General features: G+C 34.0%; 3 protein-coding genes across 6 annotated transcripts; 2 read left to right on the top strand and 1 right to left on the bottom strand.

The window, feature by feature from the left end:
• Positions 1-782: 782 nt before the first annotated feature.
• vib (phosphatidylinositol transfer protein vib) lies at positions 783-9,788 on the top strand. Of its 2 annotated transcripts, none has more exons than XM_066288823.1 (7): positions 783-932; positions 1,307-1,337; positions 3,267-3,530; positions 4,363-4,440; positions 6,929-7,159; positions 7,973-8,031; positions 9,024-9,788. In XM_066288823.1, the coding sequence occupies exons 1-7, from the start codon at positions 916-918 to the stop codon at positions 9,160-9,162; spliced, it is 819 nt and encodes a 272-aa protein (XP_066144920.1). In that variant the 5' UTR covers positions 783-915; the 3' UTR covers positions 9,163-9,788. The 2 variants fall into 2 exon arrangements, with proteins under 2 accessions (XP_066144920.1, XP_066144919.1); XM_066288822.1 differs by lacking the exon at positions 4,363-4,440 and adding an exon at positions 4,147-4,224 and having other exon boundaries at positions 784-932.
• Positions 9,789-12,776: 2,988 nt separating this feature from the next.
• On the bottom strand, positions 12,777-16,197 carry LOC136342726 (zinc finger protein 431-like). Its single transcript, XM_066288819.1, has 11 exons — positions 15,973-16,197; positions 15,761-15,898; positions 15,296-15,708; positions 15,094-15,245; positions 14,613-14,748; positions 14,306-14,512; positions 14,149-14,250; positions 13,938-14,097; positions 13,392-13,521; positions 13,078-13,245; positions 12,777-13,018 (listed from the first exon to the last, which is right to left on the bottom strand). The coding sequence occupies exons 1-11, from the start codon at positions 16,105-16,107 to the stop codon at positions 12,828-12,830; spliced, it is 1,932 nt and encodes a 643-aa protein (XP_066144916.1). The 5' UTR covers positions 16,108-16,197; the 3' UTR covers positions 12,777-12,827.
• Positions 16,198-16,340: 143 nt separating this feature from the next.
• Positions 16,341-23,531, top strand: LOC136342727 (zinc finger protein 879-like). Of its 3 annotated transcripts, none has more exons than XM_066288821.1 (14): positions 16,341-16,720; positions 17,806-17,943; positions 17,994-18,116; positions 19,039-19,267; positions 19,320-19,539; positions 19,605-19,762; positions 19,812-19,980; positions 21,083-21,199; positions 21,256-21,399; positions 21,452-21,608; positions 21,657-21,786; positions 21,853-22,023; positions 23,021-23,140; positions 23,413-23,531. In XM_066288821.1, exons 1-13 carry the CDS (start codon positions 16,697-16,699, stop codon positions 23,113-23,115), a joined length of 1,875 nt encoding a protein of 624 aa, XP_066144918.1. In that variant the 5' UTR covers positions 16,341-16,696; the 3' UTR covers positions 23,116-23,140; positions 23,413-23,531. The 3 variants fall into 3 exon arrangements, 2 of the variants coding, with proteins under 2 accessions (XP_066144918.1, XP_066144917.1); XR_010732681.1 differs by lacking the exon at positions 16,341-16,720 and adding an exon at positions 22,127-22,295 and having other exon boundaries at positions 16,735-17,943; XM_066288820.1 differs by lacking the exon at positions 16,341-16,720 and having other exon boundaries at positions 16,736-17,943.
• Positions 23,532-24,166: the final 635 nt, after the last annotated feature.

Below are 24,166 nucleotides of genomic sequence, written 5' to 3'. Positions count from 1 at the left end.
AACTGATGTATAACTTGATTCGTTTTACTTTCAAACTATGATTTTACACTTTAATCATAATAATACTTATAATCGTTATCATCAATATTTTTTTTAGCTGTTTAATACTTCCTCAATATAAAAATAAAATCCATTTCTATCCCCCCGAACTAAGCACCCAAAAAGTGAACACCGCAAAAAAAATCCAAACGATACATTCAGAACTTCTGAAAAAAATACCTTCGAAACATAAAAAAAAACGTTAAAAGCCGTGTTTAAAAAGAGGTGAGTTGATATCGATATTTTAAACATGAAAATTGCATCATATGAAAACTAACTCTTGAAGAAAGGAAATCTTTTTTGAGTAAATTAATGGTTTTTTAAATGTCTTTCCCTATTTTTCAAGTGAAGATATTTCCATCAATTCCTTTAAAAAAAATGATTTTATAGATTGTAAATGATAACATATTGCTATTGATTCTCATAAAATATGCTAATGCAACACATTTATGATTCATCAAATCATTACTCATAGTTTGGAATGAATCTTTTTGAATCCACCTCGTACAGCTATAGAATACTGCACAACCGCTGATGCTGTGACGTAAGCCCGCCTTACGCGGTAAAACAACCAGTCACTGAAAAAAAATATTGATTCAATCTTAAGGCGTTTTCAAATGTTACATCTGATTCTCACTGGCACTTTTCTGTCCTCGTTTGTGGTATATTTCTCGACAAAGACAGCAATAAAATTAAGTGTGGACCGTGTAGAAAACTCTAAAAGCGCTATGACTTGATAGTGACAATTCGTACGTCACATCATGCGTCACTGAGCGTGCGCTGTTACTTTTCAAGTTTTGTGCCAGTGGTCATTGACAAGTTTAGTTCTCAATTCAATTTCATATGTTAAATAGTTAAAATTTAATTAAAAACAACATGTTAATAAAAGAATTGTAAGTATACGTTATGGTTATTCAGTGATTATAAGCATTTATTATAAATTCAGTTATTTATTGCGTAAAATCAAGTGCCGACAATCCGAGTTTAACCTGTAGGGAAGAGCTGTCAAGTATTCCAATTTTCTCAGATTTTTGGCTTATCTAGATGATTTTCTCCTGATATTCATGAATCCCTATATCTCAACTGGCTTCATCAATTTTATCCTTAAGCCAACCAATTTCTCATTGTCATAAATCGATTTTTGACCGTCCTTTTTTGTTTCACACAGACCTTGAAATCTAACATTGACCAATTTTAATTTGCACTTGTACATCATTAGAAAGATTGACGTAATTTGTATTCGTAATTGTTACATTTCTTTTTACAGCCGAGTTACGTTGCCCCTTACAGTTGAAGAGGTAAGTTTCAGTCAGCATTTTATTTATCAATAAGCCACAGTAAATGTCTCGGAGAGTCACTGGATTAATCTCATCTGCAATTTCTTTATCTGACCATGTAGTATAAGCTATAGGTGCTGCTTATTTGAAGTGTCCTACTGACCTAAAGTAGGGATTATCATAGAAAAATTTGAGAAGTTATTCATGAATTAAAGTTTTAGTTTTCATCAATATCTTTATGAGTTCAGGGTTCCAACACATAAAAATTCCAAATATTGAGATCACAAGAAAAATATTTGTTTATTTATATACTAGCTTGTAGTATTTATGTATTTCACTTATGATTTATATATAAAAAACTGTGCCAAATACAATAAATGTCTAACAAATAATAAAAATATATTCTTTTATAAACAGTTGTTGGATGCAATTTACAATGAGCCAGAAGTTTTTAGACTCAATTCAAGAATCTGTAAGTCAGTGTAAAACCAATAGACTGAAGAAATTCTTAAATTCATATATTTAACACAGTAAACCTAAAATGTGATAGTTTATTAGTTTATTATTTTTGCCAAATTGAGATGACAAATTCCCCCCTCAATCTCTAAAGCAATCAATACTCATACCATGTGAGTCTAAAATGTGTCTTCAAAATATGTACAGATTGAGAGCTACACATAAGGCTAGGTAATCAAAAATAACTTAAATTATGTTTTAAAAAGATTAATGAATTCCTCTTAATTCTAAACTAATATCTGAATTATCTACAAGATAAAAATAATTTAAAAAATACTCCATAATCTTTTTAAGTGACAGGAAAACTGAGTGTGTTGTTTGTTCAGTATTCCTGTGAACTTACTTTCAAGCTTAATACTATATTCTATGATATATATACATATAAATGATGAATCATGCAATTAAAAGTGAGAATTTCTTTTGTAAACCAGAATGTAGTATAGCTTTGCTGCTGTTATAAATCGGGGAAACACACTAGTATATTATGAAATTAGCTTTCCATTCTCCTTTGAGTATACAACATAACTATATATTGGGTGTCTCAAAATATTCGACCAATTTTCCAGATTCATAAAGAATAATTTAAAATAACATGCTAATAACGATGTGTACTGGGTCATATACATATGATACAGTCTCGAAACAGTAATGAAACACTTTCCACCTAAATATGTATATAATAGACTATTTTAGTTAATGTCTGCCTTTTTATTAAACATTCAATTACCCCATGGAGAATATACCACTTTTATTAATAATGACCAATCCTGTTAAGTAATTTTAAAAAAACCTGTGTCCATTTATCCTTTATCATGTTCAATGAAATACCTACTCAAATTTCTTAATAAACTTTAGAACCCAGTTAAGGAGGACATCCATGAGGACCTTCGAACCCTTTAATTAAAAATTGAATGTTGACCTTAACATTAGTGAATAAAAACCGAATTACACAGAACGGGCATAGGAATGAATAAAGCGCTGGCTAATTAAAATGACAACTACACTTATTAAATTTAACTTAACATACATCTGGCTAATTATGTGTGAGAGATACCCATTAGATGAAACAGGAACATCTAAAATGCCCACGCACTGGTAGTTATTAGCTAAATCAAGGAGGATCAATAAAATATCGAAAATGTTATAAAAAGCGCCAATTTTAACACGATATTTGCAAATTTATATTCATCTAGCATTACGAACAGCTATAAAAAGGGTACTATGTTGCAAAGTCATAATTCTCAGCCATATTAATGATTTGATTAACTAAGTAAAGGATCTATAAACTCACTATCGATAGATCAATAACTTTTAAGTCTCTTTTTACGACCATGTACATATGTATAACAGGCAACGTTAGTATTAATCATAAAAAACATTAATTTTTGTGTCATGTATTTTTACATTGAATTGTGCACATAGTACTTGTTCTAGTACCAAGTTGCACAGCTCTTCAGTGTAGCTGAAGCTTCAAAAGACAACACTGGGGGTGGTGAGGGCATCGAAGTGCTCAAAAATGAGCCCTTCACCAATTATCCCCTGTTGGGCGGCAAGTACAACTCTGGCCAGTACACTTACAAGATCTATCACTTAGCTAGCAAAGTGCCAGCATTCATTCGGCTGCTGGCGCCGAAAGGGAGCTTGGAAATCCACGAAGAGGCTTGGAATGCTTATCCTTATTGTCGAACTGTGATCACGGTAAGTCGATCATGCCCCAGAAAGAAGGGGTGGGAAATGAGGTTCTTTGAGTGCAAAAGTAGTCAAATTGGCGACCGAGATATGCATTTTGGTGAAGAAAAAAGCACTTTATAAAAGATACTTGATCAAATAAGGTTCATCGAAACGACTGGTATCTGACGGGTCCAAAGTCAATTGAGAACCGTTAAAATATCTGTCAATAATAGCATCCAATGAAATGATAGTAATGTTGGAAGTTTATTGTTGAAAAATCTAAGAACCCGTCAGCAAAGCCTTTTTGATTAAAATCACTGGATATAATTGAATCGAAAATGAGAGAATATTTTGGGCTATATTTGCACGCAAAAAGTTTTTCGGAAACTTACTTGAGCCAATTGTAGCATCATCCTGAAAGGAATTTTCAGATAATACAGCATACGATCGAACAACAACCCTCGGTAATTTACCATTTGCCACTCAGGTAATTGCCTCTAGCAAGTTTCCGGAAAAAGACTCATGGAAATTCAAGGCTCTGTTTGACAAAAATTTTCAACCCGTGGAGTACCTGAACTACTCTGAGGTTAAAGATACTTGTTCAGGCCCAATTGCTCTATTGCTAATAAATGACATTTTCCAGAATCCAGGTTATATGAAAGACAAATTTAGATTAGTGATAGAAACCTTGCATGCCCCCGACATGGGAGACCAAGAAAACGTAAGTATCTGTCAGAACTAATTCTCAGTTGGTTTTTTCTTTTCTATGTGTCACCTTCTGCATTGTATGATGGTGTTTGTTCCGGGGATGTTGTAAATATAATTTCATTGGGGGTGCTGGTCATGCCACGTAATACAGAATCCAGGTTACATGAAAGAAAATTTCGTGATCTGTATTGAGAGTCTACACGTCCCAGATACAGGAAAGCAGGAGAATGTAAGTAGGAGCAAACCTTGCTGCCGATTGCCTGCTCCTATTTGCCTGAATACAAGTTTTCATTTCTCGTACTTTGCGGTTTTATCTCTTATTTACTTAATTTTCCCATCAAAGTAGTTCTCAATGTCCCTTAATGTTGCTACTTCGCAATAATTAACCTTGATTTAGCTTGGACATTTAAATAATAAATAATAGTCTCATATTCCTTAATCAACACTCCTGTCTACAGTGAATTTTGCATGGAGATTCTTGCCATTATCGTCAGGAATTTCGTACAAAAATCCCTATAGTTATTTTGTATCTAGATTTTCTTATTGCTTGAAAATGCTGCAATGTTTTAGCGTTCTCACCCTGGACATACCACATATATTCTTTCAAAATACTGCTTTTCTGATTCAAATCCGTTTTGAAATAAAAAATAACGCTGGCCTTATCTTCTTATTTCAGATAGTTTGAACTGTAATAAAATGAATTTTCACGTTTTAGTAAAAAGACATGCTTTTTTAGTTGACTTCCTTTTATGGGCAATGTGTATCGAGCTTGCCCATTTGAGAGACCAGCAGTAATCCGCCATCATACTAACCTGCCATAGCCCCTGATAGGAATGCTCCGTTTTTTTGATGTCTTGATGGAAACGTTTCCCTCAACCTCACCAAGGTAATCTGGGAAATAGCCCAAATGGCTATGTAGAAAGTGCTATTTATATTCATGTTGCAGCTCATTAAAGTTCTTTATTAAGTCCCGTATTTCAGGGCCCAAAATTATACCTTTTTTTAATTTGGCAGTCGATAAAAACTAAAATTGTCTATGCAAATAGACACCATCCTCACTGAGTGATTCCACACACTGTTTTACGATGTCCAACTTTATGTGATGGGAGATGGTATTTTTTCTAAGGACACCAAGACCCAAGTTCTTTTTACTACGTTTCGTCTCCCTCGATCACTTTTTCGTGGTAAATAACTTATTTGCAAATATTCTCACCGTGTAGCCGCCAGGAAGCAAAGGATTAACATCGTTTAATAAATTGATGACACATTCCATCCTACCCAACTATTCCCCACCGTCCCTTCCGAATTTTTCCATTAAAACATCAATCCGTTTCCATTATAGTAAGGCCGCCGCTTATTCAGGTAATCCGAAATTCTAAGCAAACTATCCTTATCTGTGTCCTTTTCCAGCTGCTTTTACGCTTGTAGAGTATAGTTTTTGTTGCTGGAATGCACATATGGTAACCACTTTTTAGCATGCACCTGGTCTAACACAATCACAATTTAATCAATTGTACAAATTTATCATCAACTTGTTTGAATTTTAACATGTGTTTGATATACTGAAAATAATTTGGTATATTACACATTGATTTTATTAACATTTTTATTAAAATGCAATCCTATTGGCGATAATGTTCACTTAAAGCAGAAATTCCTAGCAAATTGAAATGAAAGTGTATGTGATATATGTGGTGTACATGTCGTCGTGCAAATCGTCTATAAAATGTCAATCTCAAAAATGTAACGAAAGTAAGATGGCAAAAGTGTAGTATGTTTAAAAATGTTTGAAAATTTTCTTCACAAGACGGAAATTTTAAGGATATTATGTGGCTGTTTGCGCAAATCTGGAAGGTTGTCTCGTCTCTTTCAAGTGAATTTACTTCTATAAGTATACATTTATTATATGCAAAGAAAAACATTGAAAAACGTAGACAAATAGTTCTTTTTTGGGAAACGGGATTACGATTTTTGAAAATAGTTCTCAAACTTCTATAGTTTTCTGGTATATTTCTTTTATACTTAATTAAATTTAATAAATTAAATAGGGAAAAATATGATCGAAACTAATACTAGTTTGCTGTACAGGGTGCTCAATATGTGTGTAAACACAGTTTAAGGTGTGAAAGGCCGATGAAGAAGTTTAAGAGAAAAAGTTCATATTGACATGAGTTCCAACTACTGAGTTCTAGAAATACAGGCCTTTTTTTTTAAATTGTATTTTTCAAGAATAATGCGGCATTCCGATGAAACTTTGCATGCCGGAAATATTGATGATTAGAAGTTCAAATACATAGATGCAGTTCTCAGAAACTATCCTTTGGGCAATGTTGTCTAGAACTGGGACTTGATTTTTGCTTTAGAAACGAATTAGATAATAATTCTATTTATTCATGAAGTAAATAGCAATCTCTAAATTTGTCTGTCGATTACAGACAAAAACTTTCGACATTTTGCCAATATATTAATATGTACATCTGTATGTGTCTATCGCTAATATTAACATTGTATCTCGGAACGATACATTTTGGACGTTTCATTATAACACTTTTGTTTTATTTATGCCTTATTTTGATCTAAAAGATCAACTTCTAATTTTACACAATACCTATAATAACCACCCTCATATATCTTTTGAACAGATCACATCCTCTTTAAATCAACACAATGATGTGGTTCAATAAGTCACGTTTTTATTCTCTTGGAATTCCCCAAAGGTGCATGAGCTTCCAGGGGAGAAACTAAAATCCCGTGAAGTCATACACATCGATATAGCCAATGATCCGGTGACATCAGCCGATTACAAAGAGGACGAGGATCCGTCCAAGTTCAAATCACAGAAAACCGGGCGTGGGCCCCTGCAAGGGCCTAACTGGAAGGAGAGGATAGACCCGGTCATGACGTGTTATAAGCTGGTAACTGTGGAATTCAAATGGTTTGGTTTGCAGGTAAATTTTGATTAGATTTAAATTAAATGTATCGCATATGATATATTTTGGTTTTAATGCATGCGTTAATCGTAGTCCTTAAGAAAAATTTCAATGTATTGTTGAAGTGATGGATTTTTGCGTTCATAAAGATAGTGTGCGATGAAATGTGGAGCAAATTCAATAGGTACATAGATCTACTCGTTTACTTTGTAAAAAATTTTAATTCGAAGCTATCAGGTATTAAGTGTTAAAACGCTGAAAACGCTGTTTGTTTCTATATAACTTAAACATAAATATGTTAGCAATAACTGGAAGGCCAGCTCTTTGACGTCATACGGCGCATCTGATTATTCGCAGCAACAGGCAGTTTGCAGTAAAAGGCTGAAAATGCAGTTTTCCTATGTGATAGAACAGCAATGGAAACCTATAAAAGCCAAATTTCTCGTGTAGTCTCCAATTTATAGCGTGTCGTACTTCCTAGTCACAATCCAGCAGACCGCTGCAACACACTTTCACACGTACAAGAGAATTTTACCTTTTCAATTTATCTCAAAAAACTATTTATTTTATTTTATTTTTTTACTTTAATATGCATAATTACATGACAATTTATAACGATCTTAAAAGGAAATTATTTATGCAAGTTATCGAAGAAACTGAACAGTCGCTGCACAGCCTTAATTATGGCTTTGATCCCGCACTTTGAGGAAGATTTTGAAATGTCAATGTGTTTCTATTATTTGTGACTGAATTAGTGCAGAATTTTAAATTAATATGTCCCTCATTTTTACTGCACGCATTGTTGATGTAACTCACTTAATTTTTTTCCAGACAAGGGTAGAAAGCTTTATCCAGAAAAGTGAAAGGCGACTATTTACCAATTTTCATAGGTGAGTATTCGTGTAGTTACAGCGTTTAATCTCGGAATATTAAGCCCCAATCGGTAATATATTTATGATTTGCGGATTTTCAAAAACGAATGTGTTTGAAGAAGGAATTCCGCAGAGTTTGCAGTAAAATGTAATTGAAATATCGATCGTTTTCCGTGTTTATTTTAGTAATAGCCGCCCGCTTTAATCTTTGATATCTTAACATTAATTTATATAAATAATAAACAATTAAAAAAATGAGTTCTACCATAACGAGCGAATATGGATTACTAAATTCAGAGTCAAACTTCAGGATTCTGAAAAAATTATCTAGCAGAAGATAGAGGATGCAGTGAAATTTTGATAGTAATACTTCCTGCGATATATTTTGATATTCGATGGTTTAGCGATCCATACCTAATTTTTTTTCTCTAAAAACCAATTTAAAACCTTGATTTAATAAACGCCACCAAAACACATTATTTAGAGTTGCATAATTCAATTTCCTGCATCCATCACCGAAATATCTTTTTAATGCGGCCCTGGATTTTTTAAATTCTCAACCTGCTTTTGGTTACGAATTTAGTGACATGTCACACTTAACGGGTCTATTGCTCGTCCGGTCAGATTTTGAGGCGATTTGCCCTATTATGGTCCAGTTTATAAGTGCATGTTTTTAATTTCGCTGTTTGGCATTGCCTTGAGATTTCATCGAAGTGGAAATAGTCTTGCAACAACAAAAAAACATGGAACAAAAATCAATCGAGCCTGAGATATCTCCACTCCTTTCCATTCCTGATTTTCCGAGTTTTAGCCTCTGTTGCGGTTTTGTGGAAATTAACCACGCTTTCAATGAAAACGTAGTTGAATTAGCCAGTTGACTTCAGTTAAGTCAGTTCACTCTTGGATGGACTTTATCGAGAAAATTTTATATTTTTAATAATTCAAAATTTCGAGCTTCGCATAACTTTTGCGTGTGTGTGTTGGTGGTTTAAATGTGCCATGTATTCCAGGCAAGTGTTTTGTTGGATGGACCGTTGGCACGGTTTGACAATGGACGATATCCGGCGGATCGAGGACAAAACTAAAGAAGAACTGGAGGCCCTTCGAAAGACTGGCCAGGCGCGCGGCATGAAAGCAGAATCGGATTAAATTATTAATTAGTAAAAATCACACGGATATAGTTAATTTAACGATAACTTAAAAAGCAGTGTTGATCCTACCAAAAAAATTAAGAAAAACTCATAATAGTTTATAGAAGGGGAGGGATTCTTTTGAATACCGGCCTCTTACGTGGTCAAAGTATTCTAATCTTAAGTATAATCAAATTGTGTTCTTTCGGATTCTGGCAGGACTTGTTCACGCCGTTCACATACATATTTACAATTATTTTCTTTATTGATTTGTTACACTTGTTTTCGTAGTCCAAGAAAAAACGAATGTGTTATTTTCCAATATACGTCCTTTAAAAAAAATTTATATGAGAGTATGTGCTGTAAATGAGTCCTGTCGCCAATTTTTTTATATTATTAATTTAAACTGGGGGTAAATGCATTTATACGTAGGATTTTTATTTCATATTACGTGGTGATTTAGAGTATATATTATATAAGTTACCAATCAAAGTGTGTGGTTTTGTAGGAGACGGATCTTCAGCCTCAAAAAGGTTGCTAAACCAGAAAACTAACGAAACATTTGCTCTTTTGTTGCCATCCAGAGATGCTTTGTCTTATTGTGAAATTTTTATATTTTACAGAATAAATTGTTTTTTAACTATACATTTTCGTTTTATTTTTGTTTGTCTTTTTTTTTTCGTCTCACACACAAATAAGTAAGTATCCCTGTTAAGATATATATTCTACAATCACCCGAAATAATATAGCTTTCTTAATTGTTACTTACTTAGTGAGGATTTATCGGTTAAACAGCTACGTTTAATAACAACAAAGTGTTCCATTAAAATTAATAAATTATTGTCGAAATGTAAGATAATCTAGTGTAAGTACTTAAAAAGCCAATTTACTTTTCAGATAATCTCTAGAATTATACAATTTTATTGCCGCCTTTATTGTTTTGCACGCTCTTATTTAGCTCTTGTGAGCTCTTAATTGTGATATGAAAAAGTTGAAGACCAAGAGAAGAGTTAAAGTTAAAGCTAATAATTATGCAAAAAGGGTCCGGCGAAATCTGCCTAACTATGGAATATTGTTAGAATTAGCTCGCAAAAGTGAAGTATTACATCAAAGTAGAAAAATGCTGAATTTTGCTTTGGATGATTGTTATTGTGCCATTGCTAATACTATAACAATGATGTCATATTTATGTGTATTCAGATATACGTGGTTAATAGGAAATTTTACTTTTCGCTGATTTTCGTCATAAGCAACCAATTCTCTGGCAATATTTTGCCGCACCCTATAGTTTCTTCCTTGTTCACTCTGTTTTGAAGTTTGTGCTATCCTTTTTGGTCTGTATTTACTCTTTCATAATAGGAAGTTGCCTAATAGAATTAATCCATGCCCTCAACTGTCCAAATCCCTTTCCATCTAACCCAATTTTTATCCAAAAGATGAAATGGCGGTGACCTGTTTTAATCCCCAAATTTCATGATTGCACTATTTATTGTTATCTTTCCGGTAACACATGCGGCCAAGTGGCTTTATTGCACGCTTTATTTTTTTTTTGCATTCGAGTCCAAATAAAAGAGAATTCATTTGATTCATGGTTATTACAAACTATTGAATATTTCAGCAATTCGCTGGGTCACGGCTCAATAGACAAGACTTCTAGGCACATAGTAATTCCACCGCGGATATTTTAAAACTGATCAATAAAGGGTTAGGCCCACTCGTTTCAATAGTAGGAGTTAATCATTGTGGTAATATTAAGCTAAACCTGTGTCTACCATCTACTTATTACCATTTAACAGACAAAAATGCGAATGATAATAGTCCACTTTTTTGAAGCCAAATTCTACATCGAAAAACAATGTTAGTTTTTTATATAAATTCCGTTCCAAGAACGTTTTGATACCGACCTACAGGGTGTTACACTGTCAGATTTTTTTAACAAGTTTATTTCGTAGTTCTCTCAAACTTTGAAATGTTAACTTAGAATTCCGTGTACACAATATTCTTTGCAATTTACGTGAGTACAGTCAACAGTCTCTTGTGAAAATAGAACAAATATACATACGTGGTAGACTCTTCCAGTGATCAAGCGTCATTTGATCCTTTAAACCGTTTCTGTGGTGCGCCCCTGATTCTCTGTAATACCAAATTTCAATTTCGTCTTATATTTAAAACTTGCTTATTGCTTACATTTGTTCATATCTCACACTGCTAAGAGAATGAGCTTAAACGGATTCCTCGTTTAATTAGGGCTAAATTTCAGGCTTTTTATTTAGGTTTCTTAGTCCGAAGTGAAAAAGCTATTTACGTAGTCAGTTAAAAAATTAATAATTTTATACGTTTGAGGGAAAATAGATTTTCTAATAGTATGTATAGACTGAATTCGTGTCGAATGCGTTTCAACTCGATCTCAAAAACTGAAAGAGCTATGAAATGACACCATAGCAAACTCTGAAAGATTTATACCTCGTAGGTTAGTGACGAAGAGTCTTGTTTTTCGACGTAGAGCACGTAAATACATAATTGCTACAAAAAAGTGGAAGGGCTCGTGTAGTTGCAGGCTCATTAATACAAAATTTTCTTATTCAAGCCTCGTTCGGTGATATACTTAATTAAAAATAATAAAGGCGACATGAATATATTTTTTCTGTATTTTAATAGTCAATTTCTAATAAATGTTTACGTGTAATAAATAATTCGACTGAGGTACACCTTATAGAAGAATACTTTTAGATCAAAAAATTACTGCAAAACGATTAAATGTAACCTTCTAAATGTCCATACGTTAGTTGCTACAGAATAATTTTGGATGGATGGACACTGGAAAACCACGTAGCATCATGTCCTAAATATCGGAAGGTTGGAACCAGAGACATTAATAAGAAAAGTATATGTATTAATTCTATAGTGTTCTCAATAAATCGTGTTGCATCGCATCTACTCTCGTTGCCTTGAAATGTTAATGAATTGATAAAATTTATAGCTAAAAGTATTCTTCAGCTGTTGTAGGCACTAAATAGTTTTATTATGAATGTTGGCAGATTTCGATGTATAACGTTCGGAAAAGTGGTACTACTCATTTTTAGCTAGAGAAACTATGTGACAGTGTAAAAATGTACACAGTGTTAATAAAGATATAGAATAGTGAAGTGTTATACACTATTTTTTTGTTATAGTGAATGTTCTTTCCGGGACTTATTTGATAAATCCCAGAAGAACTGTTTTAAGACTGCAAATAATGATTATATTTGTAGGAAAATCTACCGAGTCACGAAGGCACACTGCTTCATCAAACCTAACGATATCTGCCTCTACCTAAGTTTCACCAAGAGAACATAATCTTTTTGCCGTTCTTGTTTTATTATTATTGCGTAACATATAAGAGTATAAGTACTCTTTATTGTGGTGCAAGGATGCGCCTATTTGAAAGTTACAACTTTAAAAATCGATCGAGCGATCTCAGAGGAATCTAGTTCTTAATTTGACCATACTTTTCGTTGGTAAATAGCTGTAGTTTATTAGGTGCTTTTCATTTTTACTTCGACAAAACTAAAAATATGGTCAATTCATGTATTAAGCACATTAATAATTTAGTCGGGCTTTAAATTTAGATGTATGCATGAAAAAAAATCGGCGTACTAAAAACGTATAAACTTTATTCATCCGTTACAACATTAATCTTCCACTTTAAACAATTACGTTATGGGCATTACCCATGTGAATGTTCAACAAAGACACGCCACTAAACGAACGGTTACACAATTGACAAGGATTTGTCTTTGGTCCAGCCTTCAACCCTTCGTGCATCTTCATGTGCTGCTGCAGCCGATACTTCTTGTGACATTCGTAGAAACACACCGTGCACTTGAAGCTTTTTTCTATAGGAAAAATCAACGAAGAACATAATGGTATGAGTACTTTTCCTTCAATGAAATACCTCCATGCAGCTTCATGTGGTGTTTTAGCAGTTCCTTCTTTTTGAATGCTTTATCGCAAAGAGCGCAGGGATAAGGCCGTTCTTCGCTGTGCATGGTTAAGTGGCAAGTAAGATGGCTTTTCTGGGCGAAGGATTTGCCACAGTCCGTGCATAAAAACGGACGTTCACCTTTAAGAACGAGAAAAGTAAATACTAAAGCCTTGATAAAAGGCATAAAATACAACAGTGAGTATTAATATAATATTTTTATTAGTAAAGCTGATTAATTCTATTGTATAATAAAGTCGGAGTCCAATTTGAAAACATGAACTTACCTCTATGCTTCTGTAAATGCAGCTTCAATTCAGATTTCCTGGAAAACCTTTTGTTACACAGCTCACATACTTCTGGTTTCCCTGTGTGTTGTTTCATGTGAATTCTGAGTGTAGCACCACTGACGAAACCCTGAATTATTCATTCCATTAAATAATAAGCCCCTAAATTATTTCAATCGTAGGTACGTGTTGTGTCTAAAATAAGGAGGGCCAGTATGGGTATTTTGGAAATGACAGGAGATGGAGATTTGATTGCAATTTAAACCGAGTTGTTGAATCGTGACTTAAGCTTTTAATTAATCGTTAAAATAATAAAACCTTCGTATTAACACAAGTTACACAGAAATAGCCACACCTAAAGCATTTCCGAGATTCCCACGATGGCCCTCTTCATGTTGGACACAATGCATACAGTTTCATAATGTTTTGTTAAACAGGATCTTTATTATTTTCAAGTGGAATGCAGCAATTCTTGAGACAGGAATTAAAACCATTAGATCTTGAATTTAATTTTATAAAATATACTTAAGAAGTAAATAAATCAACCTTCCCACAACTGCTGCATATAAAGGGCTTCTCTTTGGTGTGCACCCTCTCATGATTGGCAAGATCGGCTTTGCTTGAAAACCCTTTATCACAGTATTGGCACTTAGCGCTAAATATTCCCATATGACCTTCTATGTGCTTCTGCAACTTGTAGGCAGTCCTATGAATCCACTTTAGTAAAAAAATTCTTTTAAATTAGTTAAAAGCATACTTATAACTTCTCTGACAGAAATGACATGTTAAGCTTTCAATTTCTAACTCTTCACGCATTTTTGTTTTGCTATTTTGTTCACCCTGAGATTCATCTTCATATCTAAAAATTTCCTATTTAGAAAATGTATAAAACTGATAAATTGAGCATTAATTACTCTTCCCCTTCAAATCCTAATTGGCACATATCTTCCTCACTGGGATTAGGAAGAAAAATAATTTCTGATTTTTCATTTTTTTGTTCAAAATCTTTCTTTAAGATTTTACCAGAACAAAAATGTGAGGCCAATAATTCTGGAATTTCAAACCTTTTCTGGCAAATTTCACACTTGTATCTGCCATGTGTGAGTATATGATCTTCCAAGCTACAAATAACAATAAATAGAAACCGCAAAATGAACCTCTCAAAAATGGCACATTAAGAATTTCTTTATAAATAATAAAATTGTAGAAATACTCTAATACTTTTTGAATAATTTAAAAGGTTTTTGGCACACATGGCACTGAAATGACTTTTCCTGCTTATGTAGCCTGCTGTGCTCCTCAATTGATTTTTGTGGAATAAACCTCTTGCAACATTCTTCATAGGAAAACTCAACTCCTGAAAATTAATAATAAAGACAACATTTAAGTGCCTTCTTTTAACCTTCTACAGAGAACAGGCCACTTTTTTATTGTTTTACTTTTTGTATTTATCTCTATGGCATATTTCAGAAAGTGTTTATATTATTAATGAATGAGAAATTATCTTCACCCTGATCATGTAAGGAAACAGTGTATTACAAAACTAACATGAAATGCCATGGTCATTTAAAAATTATATGGAATTTCTATTATTAAAATTCTTACAACAAAGCTGTGTTTTACAATATTCAAGTGGCATGATCAAGCTGTGAGTCTGTAGGAGCTCTTAAGAATAAATCTAAATAATAAACACACCACACACCTGCATGCGTTTTTAAATGCTCCATAAAGTGACATCTAGTAACACCTTTATTACAAAATTTACACCAAATTCTACCAGTATGTGTTTTCTTATGACTTTCCAAGTCTTTTACCATAGCATTACATCTCAAACACCAGTTGTTCCTTTCCTCCCTAAAGCATATAAGTAAATACACCTTCAGTGAACAAGCTGGAATACTCACTTGTGTTTAAATAACATGTGGCAAGATAAGTTCCTGATGTTCAGCCCTTTAAACTCACACAAAATACAATCAGCATTTTCCTTGTATTTTTCCCTGTATTCATCTATAGCTGCTTCCACTAATGGCAGTGGAATTCTTTCGAGTTTTGGGTTAAATAAGTTACGTTTTTTTCTCTTAGTTTTTGCGGACCACTTAATGAGTGGCTCATTATCTGAATCTGAAGTATTATTGTCTCTGTAAGGTATATTGTCAAGATCTTCTTCAAAATTTTTTTCACTAGAGATTTCATCTTTTGGAAGGCCTTCTCTTGCTTCCAAATCAATTTCATAGTGCTTTTTAATGGATACATTTATTTTTGGTGGATCATCAGAATTTTGCGGAAAGAAATTCTTTTCATCCCTATTTAACTTCACCTTAAAAACTCCAGTGTTTATAGTGCGAAACTCAAGGTTTCAGTAAACTTACTAGCTCAACTTCAGACTTTCGATAGGCCTCCAAATACTGCAGGGAGCTCTCTACCTGCTGCAAAAACTCAGTTGCTAAGTTGAGCTTTCCTTGGCATATAGTACAGAGATATTGGGGTAAATCCTCACAAAACTGTACCTGAAATGTAATTTTGGAAATTGGGGGTCTACGACGTAGGAAAGAAAACGGTGTAGACGTGGCCATATTCTAACCTCTAATTTGAAAGTTTTCTTGAAAAGTTCTTGAATCTCTTGGTTATGGACAATATTTTCTGTTAATTCTGCGTTGCCCCAACAAACGAAACATTGGCACAATGAATTTTCGGTGAATTGAAGACAAGTTTCCATTTTTTAATGCGACATTAACATTTTTAATCACAATTACTTGTATTGTTGATATTTGTTATTGAGATTTTCGACATTTTGACATAGGGGGTTTGTTAGTCCTATGTATTTTTTACACTACTCCAAGTATGTTCTGTCCTTGTTTCACCCAAAGAAACTAAAGAAAAAACTTGACATTTCAAGTCTTAGTGTGATGTCGCTCTGATAGAAACATTACTAAAACTTCACACCAGTAGTAGCTTTGACACGTTATTGTTTACTTTTTATGTTATTAAATTTTAGATTGTTTATATTTGATGTTTTAATCAGAATTATAATTTTTTTTTTAATATTGAGACTAGGGTTTTAATATCTAGTTTGCTTTGTGAAGATGAAAATCAACAGATGTAAAATCTTTACTAATACGCTATCATTAAAAACCTTAAATATCAAAAGCGTGTCTTTAATAATTTAATCTGTTGTCAGTTAGATATTTAATATTAAATAGCAAATAGCGTAATTAACGTACTTTGTTCATTTTGCTGTGAACAGTAGGTATTAATACCATTTACTCTTGTCTGAATAGTAGAAGGTAGACAATATCTGGATCAAGATGAAAGAATGGCAGTCTTCTCTGGTAAGAATCTGGATACTGCTTTGTATGATGTTTCTTGATAATCCTCTGTTGGGTAGCTACCATTCTGTTTACCAAAACTCTTACCTAGCTACTCATATATGGGTGAAATTATAGTTTTAATATGTTGATATGTTTTGATTATGTCGATACGTTTTTATTATGTTGCTATATTGTAAACCCAGTCATAAACTTATACCATAAAATACCATTGTACCACCCATTCCTATAGTTTATCAAATGAAAAACAATAACATTCCTTTGAACTTATTGCTTTTGAGTACTCCAAAAACACTCTGTGGACCATTCAAATGTTTAGCTTTATATGTCATTTGCTCACAATTTAAGTCGTATTTTTGTTTTGCAAGAAACTACTTTGAAATTTACTTTCGACTGGTTTTAATCATGAATTTAGCATTATCCGAAATCGACACTTTTTCTTATTGGTCCTTGAGTCAAAGTTGATCTATTCGAGATTCCAGTGCGATGTGTCACTCCAACGTGTCAATTCACCAAAATGTCCAGAACAAACTTCCTTGAGTCCGAATGTTCAAATACGAAAAATAACAGAGCACTAAATACGATCTAAAAATAAAATTATGTTGGATCGTATTAAAAATAAGCAAGTTGGCAGTTACTTTCAGTTAAAGAGACGGGAAGTTGAAAATACTACTAAAAATAATACACCTGCAAGTAGACTTCGATTTTTTAAAGTCATATCAAAATTTCATATTAAAATATACGCTGAACGCGCAGGTTGAGTGAATCCCTCGACCTAAAGGGGAATCCCATGCGACATAAATCGTGGGGTGCACTGGAGTGCTAGCCTGGAGGCTCCAGAGTAAATATAACAGTTGGTATTATCAGATTTGTCTGGTTTTTCGAATGTCTACACAACACAAGAGCACGTACCCAAAACTTCGGCACCACAATAAACATCCGGTTATAAGAGATATTCACTTGATAGAGTTTTTCGTACTGGGAGCTTTTATTATATTTGTAAATTAACTGTTATTTGCTACTCAATGACAATGGTACAAGTGTCTATTAGCTATTTAATTATTTTTATGACTAAGCCGTTGTTTCAGTATCTTTCTGACAATACAGACGTATCAGAACTCTGCAGGGGCTGCTTAAAGAACCTTAATGGTATTATATTACCGCAACATGGTACTGAAAAAAGTGCTCAACTTGCGAAGCAATTTAATAGCCTTTTAGGTTTACAGGTAGAGATTTAAGAACATTTAATTTTTGAATCATTATCTTATAATTTTAGCTTGCAAATTCTTTCGTAAATTATTCGTTAAATTTGTGCGACTCGTGTGAAGAGAAAACCACTTCCAGTTACGAATTTATAGAGCAATGTAAAAGGATTAATGATTTCCTAGTCAAAAATTTAGTAAGTTATTCATAGTTGTATTTATAGTGTGTCTAGAGTTACAGTGACGAACCTTTAATCACGCATTCTAATTTGAGAAGAGTATTTGTTTGCTATACAAAAAAAATGATGAAGGCTAAATGAGAATGCATTGCGGGAAACCTAATGGAAAGTTTTAATGGAGCTAAAGTTAGAGGCGAGAAGATGAGAACGTGCCTTAGTGGCTATAGGTGTTTTGGCGTTCTTGATGAAGCAAAACTCGGGATATTGAGATCCTTAGTTAACGCATATAAACTTTGGAAAATAACTGAAAAATGAAAAAACTTAAAATCGTTTTCAAAGCGCCATCAGTTTGCCCACTAAATGCATCCTCACTTTAGTTATTCAACCATTTTTTCTAATTTTTATAGTTTTCAAGGTATCCATACATACAAATCTACTTTGGACCACACTAGAAACTGCATTCTAAGAATGTCATAGATTTGGAATTTTACATTTTCTGGGGTCAGACCCTTTTTACTACCCCAAAGTTAACGTTAACTTTATAAAAATTGAATATTCTATTCAATTTCGAACCTATTCTGCCTGAAACATTTTTTCTTATCTGTAACCGTATCAGAATTACATATTTGGAAAAGTAATAGTACATATGATTTTTTCGAGGGATTTCGAGTCACCAGTTTATGTCAATTTATTGTGTATAAGGGAAAAATGGGTTGATTTATATGTTAGTTGCCCCAATACTTTCAAAAATATTACAGATACGAAGAAAATTTAGTGAACAATTTCAAAACTGAAATAAATACATTTTTGAGAAATTATGTAACTAGAGAGCAAACTAGAATATTTTTCAATACAGCGAATGCGCGATTAATATTTCGCCTTTGCAATTTTGGACACTCTGCATGTTCCCTGGACTAAACCCAACTGCGGTTGTTTATAGGAAAAGGAATTTCCAATCAAAAATGAAAAAATTAAAGCTGATTTTACCCTTGACTTGACTGACCATTTGGATGATATTCAATCATCATTCGTATGCCACCACTGCAACCAAGATTTTAGTGATAAAACAGATTTCGAAGCCCATCTAGAATTCCATGATAAAACTTACCAGCCCGTACTAGAGGTAGTTAAATTCGAGAGCCGCTTGCCAATAATCGCTGAAGATTTTGGTAAGGTTTTGATAAACTGATAAAATTTGATGAAAGATCTATAAATTTATAGTAAATAATGAAAAAAATAAAAGCCAAATTAAGACAAATTTGATCCAAAGACCTGGCAGAGCAGCCCAGAAACTGCGCCTTAAGCAGTACAGTGCAGTGGAAGTAGATAAAGCCATTAAAATTGTCCGTGATAGGAATCGGAAGCATGTAAATTGCATTTTTTGTCAGTTTAGGGCAAATTCTCCCCGGAGTTTGTCTGTGCATATTTCCAGAATTCATAGGTATCATTTAAATAAAATATCACTCCACGAAAACGGACTTCATCTCAACGAAAATTTTTATTTAGAAAGTTTAAAATGCAGTGGTGCTTCATTTGCAACCAAATTTTCAACGATTTGTATTCTCACAGAAAACAAGTTCATAGTGAGGACTTCAAATGTCCACTATGTTTTCGTTTGAGCAAAAATATCGGCCACTTTATGGAGCACATGGCGTGTCACTCAGGTAAAGTCTATTCCAAGCATTGATTCGATGTAATGTAGATATTTTTAAGGGTCTACTAGAATATATAAGTGCCCGACGTGTATCAGTTCCTTTGCGTCTAGAAGACAGCTTAGAACTCATTTAATCAAGCATGGTAAAAATTTTAACTGCAAATTGTGCAAAGTCAAGTTTCCAGACAATGAGTCTTTGAACAGTCATGTTTGTAAGGGGCAGCAGCAGTAAGTGTCTTCAAGAGTTCTCGAAACTCATTTAAAAATATAAAAAATAGTCATTTAGGAAACTTTGAGCGAAATACAGCTACCTGCTTTCATTATGTAACAGGTTGCGGAATAAAACCCGTTAAGAAACCGTTACCATTTATCATAATAGGGAAAATGTATACTATGTGACATAGACAAAAGAACACCATGTAGAAATTGTGTAATTTAATTAATTTTTGGACTGCATTTTGGTTTATGTGAATGCGGAAAAAAGCAGCTTTTCAATTACATTTGCGCCTTCGTTGCGTTATCACGAATGTTTGTTTTTTTTTCTTGTAACTGTAGAGAGTACAACAAGAAATCAAATTTATGGGATCAGAATATGATCTATTGACCTATAGTGTTTCTAGAAGGTGTTCTTTGAATACCTTTTATTTGAGAGTTGAAAGAAATCGAATAGTAGGCTTACGAGAGGATAGGTATGCATGATGATCGTGGAATAGTCAGAAACCGTAGAAGGGCTCCAGATTGTAGGGATAACAGTGTTGAGTGATCTAGTTAATGGTAGATGCTTATTTGTAGTTTTCATCAAAGGCAGTATGATCGTTCTACGGCACTTTCAAGAAGTCTTTGAGCAGCATCTTCTCTCTATCTTCAGAACATTCGGCAATTCTGCTTTTCGATAAGACAATACACCACTACATGTGGCCCGATTTACTATGAATTTCTTCCAATAATATGAAATAAATTTGTTACCTTGGTCACCCCGATCTTCAGACATATCACTAATCAAATTTGTCTGGGATATTGTGGTTAGAAGGTTACAAAATCTGTCCCATCCCCCAGAGATTCTACCGATACTCCATAAAGCCTGGAATGAGATCCTTCTAGAGGACGTCGATAGCCTCATTGACTCGCTACCTAGACGTGTCCAGGACTGCGTAAGATAACTCAAAAGGCCGACATAATATTAATTTTTTTCCGAATTTCTTTAATTTTTGAACGATGTGTTTATGTTGATATAAGAAAAATGCTTACCAAAAAATATTTAGATCAAATCATTTCTACAGCGTGTTCTCGTATCTATGTCACGCAGTAGATTTATTTGATTTGTCTTAAGGGAGAACGGTAACAATTTAATACTGTCTAATCCTGACCATCCTGACGGAGTTGATGGGGTTCAATCTGAAAATGAATGTAAACTGGACATTGTTGATCATGCGGTTCTGACTGAAATGTAAGTTTCTTTACGGCAATAAATAATTGTACAAAATCTGTGGTATTTGGTATTAGCATAAAACAGCCTCGAAATTACTGCAAGAAGTGTTGCAAAAAGGTAAGAAGCCTGTCGATCCATGACACCCGCTATCATTCAACTGAGCCTTGCAATCCTCCAGATAGGAGAATTTTATGTCCCCATTGCGGGAAGCGATTTCAGTAAGCAGTTCTTGCAGGATTTTATTTCGATTTATGATTGTCTGAATATTAGGCCCAATAAATTGACCATCCACATGAGAATTCACACTGGTGAAGCCCCTTACAAGTGCCAATATTGCGATAAACGACTTAAGACCAATAACATACTAGTTTGTCACGAACGTACTCATACGGGGGAGAAACCGTATGTTTGCTCAGAATGTGGAAAGGTAAGAAAGAGGTCATGATATAAAATGTAAAAAAAGAGTTATTTTAAGGGGTTTTCCCAATCGAGTACATTAAAGACCCATTTACGTCTCCATACTGGCCGACCGGAAAAATGCACTATTTGCGAAAAAAGATTTTGTCGGCCTGCGGAATTGAGGTTGCATATGCGCTCCCATACAGGTAGGTGTATGGTTTATAACATATTTAATATAAAAAGAACTTGTCGTTCCTATGGCTGTAATGTAGGTGAAAAACCGTATCCGTGTACCTTGTGCGATCAGAGATTTACCCAACAAAGCCATTTAAAGAACCACATCAGACGATTGCACTCGGACGAGAGGCCCTTTCAATGCGAATACTGCCAAAAAGCCTTCAAAGATACCACGACTCTTAAGTGTCATATACTACAACATACAGGTAAGGAAATTTCGTAAATTTCACGGTTATTCCTTTCGAAAGAGATTAGTGATGGGACATCTTCATCTATTAATGGAAATATTCATTGTTGATTGATTATAAGCTAAGTGAGCGGTGCCGTCTTTGGCAAGTCTGACGCCATGGGCGAAATTTCTAATCATCGCACCTCTACCCCCAAGAAAAACCGTTGACCAGGAAAATCCGCCGTCTTTCCTGATTTGCCGTCCGGGGCCGTCGCCCAACCTCGCCCCCTCATAAGGCCGGTACTGTAAGTGAGTAGTGCTTATATTACAATCAAGCGCTGCGATTAGGGGGGCCAGAGCAGTGGCGTAGGAAAATCAAAAGATGCAATTATGTTCGGTTAAGACGCGATACAGGTTGCAAATATCGATTAATGTCGACGAAATCTAGAGGATCGAGAGACCTCGGGGGCGTCTGTTTTTATTTCAAGCAGAGCAGAGGCAATGTTCTCAATCTTAAGCCTCCAATGTCTCGTTGATGATATTAATATTAGGATTAGGTGGCTTGAGTAGTGTAGTGCGGAGACTGGTGAAGAATAATTTAATAGGCAGCAGCACGGCGGATGCTGATTTTTCCACAGTCTTTCGTAACATCTAAAAACCGACAATGCCGTACACGGCTACTGCGAGGAGGAGCTGTAGAAAACAGCCGTAAATCCAACAATTTCATACACCATTGCAATGAGAAGCTTCAAGAGGCAGTATTGTTACGTTAACGTTGTGTATCGTTGATAATGAGTTTTATTCAACAAATTGAAGTAGTAACATTACTCTAAAAGGGTGCAACCAATCGGGTTAAAGTATATATTTTTCTTGATCCATTTCAGTTTCCACACAAAATTGTCACGAATTTCTCTCTAATCTTATCCCATCGCCTGCAATTCCATCAATGGTTTATGCTATTTTTTTTTACTTAATATTTGACTAACTAAATTTGGTTTAATTTACTGGATGTTAGGAGTTCTGGTCTCTTTTAGGAGAAAAGCCATTTAAGTGCTCTCAATGTTCCTACGCCTGTAGGCAGTCCTATAGTTTAGCACAGCACATACGACAACATGAAAAGGACAAATGAGTTCGACGGCTGCTCGTTGATACAGGTAATTCTGTTCCAGGCCGACGATTAATGTGCCAATCGTCAAAAGCCATAATTTTTTTGAATTTACACTTGATAGTATGTCATTAAATAATTTCTATACAATAAGATATTAATAAGAGAGTTTAATATATACTGTAAATAGATTTCGGCACGTTAGTTCAATGAAAATTCTATCTTTTTTCTCTTACATTACGTCTAGGAAACGTTACAAAAACACGTCATGGTTACGTCACGTTTTGATATTTTTTTAAATCGTAATTATTGTGGTTCTAGATATTATTCACAAACGGAAGAGCATCAACAGGACTGGAACTTGCCTGTAAATAGAAGTTTCAAAGTACCGCTGGTGTTTAGTAGTTACTTTAGAGCAGAAATAAATGAATTCTTATGAGTTTAAGTGTCTTACTTAAAAAGTTGTTGAAGAGAACCTCATCTCATTTAAAAAATATATTTTATGATTGTCATACGTTTTTTGAATACCCTGTATATTTTCCCATATGTTTAGGACATGCGCAGTACCTCTTTCTATTATTCTCGTGTCTACCTTTTTTGATCCAACTCTAACGTTAAAAGAGTTGTGTATCGACTTTTGGCGCCCCAACGGTGGGATATCTCGTATACATACAGGGTGATTTGGATTTTAATCGGGAAAATTTAATATGCGAAAAAACTCAGAAAAATAAAAAGGAAGGTTGATGTGAACTTACAAAGCATCAAGCTTTGTTGACCAAATTTTTTGTTTTCTGTTTATAGCCCTTTCAGTTTATGAGCTATGTAAAGCAAATTCTGAACGAATACGTAACTTCAGGTTGTCGCTCTCGTCCGGCCCCGTTTTACTGTTTTCGTACAATTTAGAAAAATATCTGTCGATGTAAATTAGGAATGTAAAAGAAATAAGCAAAAAAATCCGGTCCGATTCATTTATTAACTATCTGAAGCAATTTGTGATATTTAACTAAATGTGTTAAAATAAAAATAAATCTAAACGGAATCAAAATAACTAAAAGTATTGAAAGTATCTTATCCA

This window comes from Euwallacea fornicatus, chromosome 12 (genome assembly GCF_040115645.1).
Source record: "Euwallacea fornicatus isolate EFF26 chromosome 12, ASM4011564v1, whole genome shotgun sequence".
In the NCBI taxonomy this organism is placed as follows: domain Eukaryota; kingdom Metazoa; phylum Arthropoda; class Insecta; order Coleoptera; family Curculionidae; genus Euwallacea; species Euwallacea fornicatus.
This window is presented reverse-complemented; position numbering and strand designations above follow the sequence as displayed.